Source organism: Temnothorax longispinosus, unplaced genomic scaffold, assembly GCF_030848805.1.
Source record: "Temnothorax longispinosus isolate EJ_2023e unplaced genomic scaffold, Tlon_JGU_v1 HiC_scaffold_18, whole genome shotgun sequence".
NCBI lineage: Eukaryota > Metazoa > Arthropoda > Insecta > Hymenoptera > Formicidae > Temnothorax > Temnothorax longispinosus.
In genome coordinates, this window is record NW_027269992.1 from 1 (window position 1) to 9,920 (window position 9,920).

Sequence of the window (9,920 nt, forward strand, 5' to 3'; positions counted from 1 at the left end):
GATGGAGCGAGAAATAAGAGAGTGAATAAAGATTTAAAATGTAATTGCGTCGAGGAAAGGCGAGAGAGAGTATAAAGAGGAGAGGCGTGCGGATAGAGGAGAGCGAGCGGTGTTCCGAGCGGCGAGGACAAGCGAAAAGAGATAGAAAAAAAGAGAGAAATATAGGTAGGATAAAAAAATAATTGTAAAAGGAGCGGGAATCCTTCCTGTACCCCGCATGGGCAGGAATAAACCAATTACTACTGCTACTGCTACTGCTACTGCTACTGCTACTGCTACTGCTACTGCTACTGCTACTGCTACTGCTACTGCTACTGCTACTGCTACTGCTACTGCTACTGCTACTGCTACTGCTACTGCTACTGCTACTGCTACTGCTACTGCTACTGCTACTGCTACTGCTACTGCTACTGCTACTGCTACTGCTACTGCTACTGCTACTGCTACTGCTACTGCTACTGCTACTGCTACTGCTACTGCTACTGCTACTGCTACTGCTACTGCTACTGCTACTGCTACTGCTACTGCTACTGCTACTGCTACTGCTACTGCTACTGCTACTGCTACTGCTACTGCTACTGCTACTGCTACTGCTACTGCTACTGCTACTGCTACTGCTACTGCTACTGCTACTGCTACTGCTACTGCTACTGCTACTGCTACTGCTACTGCTACTGCTACTGCTACTGCTACTGCTACTGCTACTGCTACTGCTACTGCTACTGCTACTGCTACTGCTACTGCTACTACTACTACTACTAATAATAATAAGAGAGGGAGAAAGCGAGCGAGCGAATACAATTTGTTTAATAATCCTATGGTATTATAAATATCTTATTTAATATTCAATAAGAATTATTCGCCAGTGATGAAATAATAATTCGGTATAGTTAAACGGCCTGACTGGCAAATTTTATTAAGTATATCACAACGACGTTTCGACCACTAATTTGGGTCCTTTTCAAGTTATTTTAACAATGCTGGAATGAGAGAATGAATGAATATATAAGAAATTTAAAAATTAAAAATTAAACAACATTACGCGTTGAACGGATTTACGATAATATCGGTAAATAGGACTTACATGGATCATTGTGCGTCAATTATATAAAATTCGTGGCGGGTCGGAAAAATACGACGGTCTCATGTGAAGGCCGAAAAACTAATGATACATTATCGCAAAATACAGTAAACATAGAAGGAGAACTTAAAGTGATACATTATCGCAAAATACAGTAAACATAGAAGGAGAACTTAAAGTGAAGAAATTATTCGATCATAGACCAATGGTAGGTTTTCAGTGTCTTTCTGTGAGTTGATTGCCCCTTTATGTTTTTTAGTAAATAGCATTTCAGAAATTTCACGTTTTTTTAAATTTTGTTCTTTGTGTAAGATTGTAACATCCTGCCATTTGAAATTATGGTCGCAATCTGTTCTATGCTTACTGACGACCGAATGTTGGTTGGGGGGTTTTTTTATATCTGCGCGATGCTCTTTTATACGCGTTTCTAAATGTCGCTTCGTTTGTCCGATATAGCATGCATTGCAATCAGAACAGTCGAGTTTATAAACGACATCAGTGCATCTCTTGATCTCTAATTTATCCTTCCCTTTCCTGATTAGTGTATCCATTTTCTTAGGGACCGTATACAAGGTGTTCAAACCGTAATTTTTGAACGTACGGCGTAATCCCTCACTAAAAGTTTTTACGTAGGGGATGGGAACATAATTTTTCAGATCAAGAGTAAATGCACTGTCTTCGTTGTTAGCGCTATCCTCATTATTCGATCGTTTGTTAATTTCTGAAATTCTTCTTTGAATGTGTTTGTTCACCAACAGGTCCGGAAAACAGTTATTAGACAATATAGTTTTCACTAACTTGATGTTCTCATCGTGAAACTGTTCATCCGACAATAGTATGGCCTGGTCAACCAAATTAATGACCGTGTTAATCTTGTATTTCAAAGGATGACTGGAGAAAAAATTAATATACCTGCCAGAGAACATTGGTTTTCGATACCAGTTGGTGAACAAACAGTTGCCGTGTCTAAAAACAGACGTGTTTAAAAAATTCAGGGTGTTGTTCTTCTCAAGTTCATACGTGAATTTGAGACGCGGATGATAGTTGTTAAACGTGCGGACAACCTCATTAAGTTTCGAATGCGGAATGCACATAAAAATGTCATCGACATAACGAAGAAAAATCTCGATATGAAAATCAAAGGATTGAAGGCAGCAAGTCTCCAAATCGTCCATAACGATATCGGCTAAAATAGGCGAGAGGGGGGAACCCATTGGACTACCGAAGATCTGTTCGTAGAACTCACCGTCAAAAGAAAAACTAGTGGAGTTAAGAATCATTCTGATAGCGTGTAGAAATTGGTCCAGATTCATTCGGGTCTCTCCCGATATCGCATCCCATCTTTTTTCGATTCCAGTCAGAACAAGTTCTATGGGTATGTTCGTGAACAACGCAACGACATCGAGAGAGACCAGGACGTGGTCAGGAGGGATGCTGTGTTGCTTCATACTCTCCACGAACGACCAACTATCTTTAACATGGGAAGACGGCTTCACAACTGCTTTATTCAGAATGTTATGCAGATATGAGGCAATATTATAAAGAGGGCTTCCAACGGCAGATACAATTATGCGTAACGGATAGCCCTCCTTGTGGATCTTCGGAAGTCCATAGCAACGGGGGAGGTTACCGTTTGTGCAGTTCAGATAATTGTAAGCCCTCGCGTCAATAATACCGTTGTTCTTCCATGATTTCACTAAACAGTTTAATTGCGAGGTGATTTTATTCAACGGATTTCTGTTTAATTTTCTATATGTAGACTGATCGTTAAGCAAGGCTTTCATTTGCTTTAACTTGAAAAGGACCCAAATTAGTGGTCGAAACGTCGTTGTGATATACTTAATAAAACTTGCCAGTCAGGCCGTTTAACTATACCGAATTATCTTATTTAATGTTATAAAAAGCTAAAAAAAAAAATATTAATCTTGCTCAAAAATATTTCAGAGATGTACTTGGTTTTATTGTAGTTTCTCTTTCATTATTAATTTTAATTCGTATTGTCAGATCAAAATTGATTTGAATTTAGATTGCGTAAATCAATAAATATTAATTAAATTTTATTTAGGAAAAATTGAAAAAATTATATATACAATATGCTTATAATTAGCAATAAAATAAAATTATTATAAAAAATAATAACAAAGTAATAATAATAATAAGAGAAATAGGACCGTTACTATATATAATCAAATTAGAATAAAATGCTATACTGTCCAAGCTTAGATTTTTGACAGCCTAATATTAATTTCTGTGTGTATGTATACATATATTTTTCCAACTTATTTAATTGCGCACCGATTTTTTGTCGGACTTAAAACACAGCTATTGTTGAAACATTAAAAGCCTGGAACTCTCCGGAATTAAATCGACTTGATTTAATTACATAAATTAATTTAATTATCTAAAAATAATAATAATTTATTTAACGGAATGTGACGGGAAATGAGAGAGGAAAGTGGACACATAAAAGGGAAGGTAAGATTGTACTAATAGATTATCTTTTAGTAAATAAAGAAAAAATAGGGGAAATTATAAGGGTGGGAGAAATAAGAAGGATGGCGGTGGAAAACATTGAAAGTGTAAGGAAATTCTAAGTGGAAGGATATAGAAGATGAGATAGTGAAGAGTTAGGAAGAACAGAAGAAGGAAAAGAAAAGGAGGGATAATGGAATAATAAATGTGGGACTTCCGTTTCCGATTGGTTAGGTGTGAGACGACAAATTTTGTGAGCGAATAACGGAGTGCGAGTGTGAGAGGTAGAGCGAGAGAGAGTGTGTGTGGCAAGTGAGGGGCGAACACAGTGAGGAGAGGGAAGGTGTGAGAATGGAGGAAGTGCGAAGGGTTCAGAGAGAGAGCCCGTGGAGGCTGAAGAGAAACAGGAAGGTTGAGGTTAGAGAGACAGACGTAGAAGGGGAAGAGTATAGAGCGCTAGGGTAAAGAGCTAGGGAATTCTGGGAAGTTTGGGAATAACGCGGGGAAGCAGTACGGCCACAGAATTGGGGAAAGAGAGACGCGGTAGTACGGGGAACATAAACGAGCTTTTCAAGAGGAAGAGGGATACAATGGAGAAGGAAGAAGGAACGTTTGGGAAAGGGAGCAAGGACCTTTTCAAGAAAAGCAGGAAGGTAGTGAGAACGCCACCAGGGGGGGAACATATAGATATGACAGGGTTGTTGAGAGAATTAGGATAAGAGCTGAGGGAGGGGTTAAGGGGAGTGAAAGAGGAATTAAAAGAAGTGGCAAGATTTGGAACAAAAATTGGAGGAAATGCAAATAGAGTTAAAGAGAGGAGGTCGTGATGGAGGAAAAGGTGCACAAGGAAGCGGAGGAAGGAAAAGGGAGGGGAGGAAGGAGTCTGATTGGAAGGAGAGGGTGGAAAGGCTGGAAAGGAGGTGTGAAGTGATGGAGAGGGGAGAATGGAAGAGAAATATTTTGATAAAAAGAGTGAAAGAGGATGCGGGAGGAATAAAGGGGGAAGTAGAGGAGGTGATGAAAAAGATAGGCGTAGAGGTTAAGATAGAGGAGATTAAAAAAATAGATGCGGGAAGGAGAGAGAAGGGAGGTATGGCAGTAGTAAGAGTAGGAAGTGAGGAAGAGAAGTCAAGAATAATGAGAAATAAGTGGAAATTGAGAGACAAAAGTACTTGGATAGAGGAAGATTTGACATGGAAAGAAAGGAGGATAAAATGGAGGGTAAATCAAGAGTGATGGAAGGCAAGAGGAGAGGGTAAAAGGGTACGGATAGGGAAGAGAAAGGGCTCATGTTAAGGAAATGGTGAAGGGAAGGAAGGAAGAGTGACAGTTATAGGGAGGAAAAACAGCGATACAAGAAGCTGTGTGAGGAGAAGAAAAAAAGAGAAGTGGAGAAATGGGAAGGGGAGGTAAAGAAGATTAGGACAGAGGGGCAGATATGGAAGATGGTAAACAGGGAGAGAAAGAGGAAAAGAAGGTTGAACGAGGGAATTAGTATGCAAGAATGGGATAGGTATTTCAGAGATTTGTTGGGAGGAGCGGAAGGGAGGGTGGTGATGGGAGCAAGAAAAGAGGGGGAGTTGGAGGAGGAAGAGGAGGACATAAGGAGAGAAGAGGTGTGGGAAATGGTGGGAAAGCTTAGGGAGGGAACAGCGATGGGAAGTGAAGGAATTCCAAATGAGGTATGGAAGTTTGGAGGGGAGATGGTGAAGGTATGGTTGTGGGAGGTATGTAATAGAATGTGGAAAGGAGAGCGTTGGCCGGAAGATTGGAGGGAAAGAAGTATAGTGCCCATAGGAATGAAGGGGAAGGGGAAGAAAGTGGGGGACTACAGAGGGGTGATGTTAGCACAAACGGCATACAAGGTGTACGCTGCTGTTTTGGCGGAAAGGTTGAGGAAGGAGGTAGAAGAAAAGGGCTTGCTTCCGCCGAGTCAGACAGGGTTTAGGAGAGGGGTAGGGACCACGGACAACATCTATGTATTAAATTACTTAATAAATAGGAAGGTAAATTAAAGGGGAAGATGGTGGTGTTGTTCGTGGACTTGAAGGCAGCTTTTTTGACTCGGTGGACAGAAGGATTCTGGTGGAAGCGATGAGGAAAAGAGGAGTGAGGGAGGGCTTGGTGATGAGATGTAAAGAGCTGTTGAGGGATGCAGGGTAAGGGTGGGAGAGGAGCTGGGAGAGAGGTTTTGAACAGGAAGGGAAGTTAGACAGGGGTGCCCGTTAAGCCCGATTTTGTTTACGTTGCTGTTGACGGACAAAGAAAGGTACCGAATGAAAAAATTAGAGTGTAATAAGTCTTATATGAGAAATAAGAAGAAAGGAAAAAAAATAAAATATGAGAGAGATAAGTACGTGAAGTAAGCAGGAGAGGGAAGAGGAATGGGAGGTGGTGACGATTAGATATTAGTACAGTAGAGGAGAAAAAGGAATGAATTAACGGAGAGAAATAGTGGAATGGGATAAATATTTTAGAATAAATATAACGGGAAATATATGGACATGGATGCGCGCGCGCGTTAGTGCAGTGTAAGGAGTAGTTAAATGTAAGGAAAAAAATGAGAGCCGAGGAAGCGAAGTGTGATAAGTCTTATGCGAGAAGTAAAAAGAAAGAAGAAAACAAAATATGGGAGAGACAGATATGTGAAGTGAGCGGAGAGAAAAAAAGAAACGAGAGGTGGCGAATGGACATTGGTACAGTGGATGAGAAAGGGAATACATTTTAACGGAGAGAAATGGTGATGTGGGATGAGTGTTTTAAGGTGAAATGGAACGGAAAAAGTTTGAAGCGCGCGCGTAGCGCGCGTGTGTGCTAGTCCTATATTAAAAAAGTCATTTTGACCGAGAAGTGAGCGTTCCGAGTCGAAATATCTCGCACGTAGTGTTGTCGCTTTTCCGCGTGCGTGATTGGCTGGCGCGGTCGAGATTGACGGCGATCGCGAGATCGCGGCGAGTTTGGCGAGTTTCGCGTGTGTTAAATCGTGCGACGTGACGTGTACGTGTCGCGTGGTGTCTCGCGAGGTTAGTAGGATTTTTTATTATATATAATCCACTATTATATATAATATATGTGGATAATATTGGTAAATAAATATCTTTTAACGCAATGACGTGTGCTCGCGTGGTGTCTCGCGAGGTTAGTTATATTTATTGCTTGCTCGTACAAATCTAATCTAAGGTATACGTTACAGTAACTATAGATTTTTGATACAGATTTATCTTTGAAATCATATTTTATATATAAGCAGATGTAAGTAATAATTACTGTTTTTGCATTATGTAAAATTTGCCTTATTTTAGATATACCGATGAATTTAATGTTCGAGAAGATCTGATGGGATTAGCTATTGGTGCTCATGATGCAAATATTCAACAAGCGTGAAAAGTTGATAACATTACAAATATAGTTAGAAGAAAATTCATGCACATTTAAGATATATAGAGAGGTAATTATAAAAATTATTATCGCTTGTATTATTTCAAAGAGTATTGTTTTATAAAAGTTTACTGACCGGTTTTTTATCTAAAATGTATATACATATTCGTATATATGTTGCATTATATTGAGCTGGTATACAGAGCTTATCAGATTTCTTTCTCAATCACAGGCGCATGAAGCTGTTAAGAAAGACCGATCTATGCTGGAATACAGCGGTAACCTAAAAATAGATAGTGACAGTGTGACAGTCGTGACCATCGCCGCGTGATAGATGATAGTGATAGTGAAATATATATTGACGGCAGGGAGCTGATGCCGAGGAGATCTTTAAGAAGGAAGGTATATCCAAAATCGCACACGTACGTATATATGCTGTCTTGTAAAAGTTGTAAAAGTTAAGAGAACGAGAAAGTGATCTGTATTATATGCACGTGTGACAGGCACTATCGGGCACTATCGCGTAATAAAGATTTCTCCGAAGAATGTTTATATTGTACTTTACTTTCGTTAGCTTGGATGCTTCAAATGTACAATCTCGCGTCTTCAAAATATAATAATTCTCAGACACTGTTGAAGAATAATTGTCTAGCCAAGAGGTCCTCTTATAAATGTCCTCCTTTTCTCTCGTTTTCTCACGCAGGAACATTTTATATTCAACTATATGGTATACAATTTTGCCGCTATATATTGACCGCAGGGAGCTTATACCGAAGAGATCTTTAAGAAGGAAGGTGTATCCAAAATTGCACATGTATGTACGTATATGCTGTCTTGTAAATTGAAAAAGTTGAAAAGAACGAGAAAGCGTTCTGTAGCACAATTTATATTGTAGGCAAGTTATGCTAAAATATTTGTGAATTGAGTTCCTATTATCCATTATTATGATATAATTTTTATCAACAATATTAGAGGAGTAACGAAAATTAATTTGATTAAGTATTCAAAGCAATTGAGAGTTTTTAGCATTAAGTATTTCCATTTTCTCATAATATGCTTAAAAATTATTGCAGGGGCTTGTGAGTTATGCGAAGCAATTGATACTATTAAGGTTCATTGGTCATATGAAGTTTGCACACGTCAAACTTGACATCCTAAAGATCACAATGCATTCTGAAAACGATACTGTGCAGGTTCGTTGGCGTATACGTGGTGTCACAGGCTGGAAGGTATTTTCTATGTTTTGGAAATAAAATTTGGAAAATACAACATGCCATAATAAGTGCTAACCAGGAAATGTAAGTGTAATCAGTGCTATAAACATTCCTTTTAATAGTAAATATAAAATTGTTCTTATAAACATTAATTATATAATTAATTCAAGTTGTCTATTATTTGAAAAGAACTTGATTTTTAGTTTTGTTTTGTATTCTACCTTCAGAAAAAGATAAAATAATTTAGATTTCCTAAAATTAATTTTGTTTATGCTATCGGAGACTAAACACTTATTATAAAATTGATTATAATACTGAGACAATATTAACGATTTCAGATGGTACGACGGCTTTTTTATTTCTTACGTTAATGCTGAATGGAAAAGTCTATAAGCATATTGCGGACAAGATGATGCTTAATCAGGATACAGCCACGAAAAAGAAAGACATACGCATGGCAGGGAAATTAGCGCTATTCACAGGCCTTGTAAGCATATTTAGTAACAACGAAGATTCTTTGAATTGAGCTCTGTCTTAAAATCGCATCAATTGAAGTGAATCCACTGCTGAGTGCTGAAATTATACGATTTTATCCGTCACAACGAATAGACCAAGAAGAATGCTTTTTCCAGTCGATGGTTTCGAATGTTGCTGACGTATCTATTTCGTTGCAAATGCATCATTATGAAATGATGATCGGTAGTAAATGAGAGATATGTGAATTAAAAAGATGTGTACATTAACTAAACAGTATCTTTGTATGATTACAAACTATCTTCATCTAATTTTTTAGTGACAATGTTCGAATAATTTGCGTTAGTATTTCTGTGTAAAAAAATATGACGATTATATTACAGTATATCTGACGATTTTAACATAATTATAGAGGTAGGGTGTCTAAATTGTTATCGTTCCATCCATATGCAGCTTTTATACTATTCGGATAGTATCGATATTTTATGCTGCTTAGAAACAAGTAAAAAGTATTTTAAGACACTTGTATCGTTTCCAGAATATAAAAACTTGTGTTTAGATTACAGATATACGTTTTGGGTACTGACGTATCTATTTCGTTGCAAATGTATCATTATGAAATGATGATCGGTAGTAAATGAGAAATATGTGAATTAAAAATATGTACATTACCTAACCCTTCATCTGATTTTTTAATTTTAGTAGTGACAATGTCCGAATAATTTTGCGTTAGTATTCCTGTGTAAAAAAAATATGACGCTTATACGATTATATTACAGTATATCTGAAAAATGTTAGAAAATGAAACAATTGTTTAAAGGTATCCTGTATATCATAGCATCTATTTGCTTCGCCTGTTAATGACGCGTAAGATAGTATAATCATTAAAGTAATATTTCTTAAATGTGTATATTTCATACTTAATTTTATTTCATAAATACTATCACATTTATTCCTATGAATCGTTCTCATTTATTACGCTATTATGAGGTAGGATATGTAAATTATTACCGTTCCATCCAAATGTAGCTTTTATAGTATTATTTATTGTATCGATACCTTAAGCTGTTTATATAAAAGTAAAAAGTATTTTAAGACGAGAAAAAAGTATAGAGATAGAAAAAGTAGAAAGAAGGAGAGAGAAGGAACAATATAGAGAAAAGTATAATATATTATAAAAATATTTATTATATTGCAAATATATTTAAATTTATATATTAGTTAATTTCTTTATATATACTACCGCTCATTAATTTCAATATACAACAGATTCGTTGATTTCTCTATAAAGGATGAACATC

General features: G+C 37.3%; 1 protein-coding gene and 1 long non-coding RNA gene across 4 annotated transcripts; both read left to right on the top strand.

Annotated features, from left to right (window-relative positions):
- Positions 1-4,998: 4,998 nt before the first annotated feature.
- Positions 4,999-5,716, top strand: LOC139823798 (uncharacterized). Its single transcript, XM_071796286.1, has 2 exons — positions 4,999-5,485; positions 5,571-5,716. Exons 1-2 carry the CDS (start codon positions 4,999-5,001, stop codon positions 5,714-5,716), a joined length of 633 nt encoding a protein of 210 aa, XP_071652387.1.
- Positions 5,717-6,734: 1,018 nt separating this feature from the next.
- Positions 6,735-9,279, top strand: LOC139823790 (uncharacterized). Of its 3 annotated transcripts, none has more exons than XR_011734877.1 (5): positions 6,735-7,001; positions 7,164-7,353; positions 7,635-7,745; positions 8,005-8,229; positions 8,484-9,279. It is a non-coding gene; the product is annotated as an uncharacterized lncRNA (long non-coding RNA). The 3 variants fall into 3 exon arrangements; XR_011734876.1 differs by having other exon boundaries at positions 6,739-7,001; positions 7,635-7,749; positions 8,005-8,160; XR_011734875.1 differs by having other exon boundaries at positions 6,740-7,001; positions 8,005-8,160.
- The last annotated feature ends 641 nt before the right edge of the window (positions 9,280-9,920 follow it).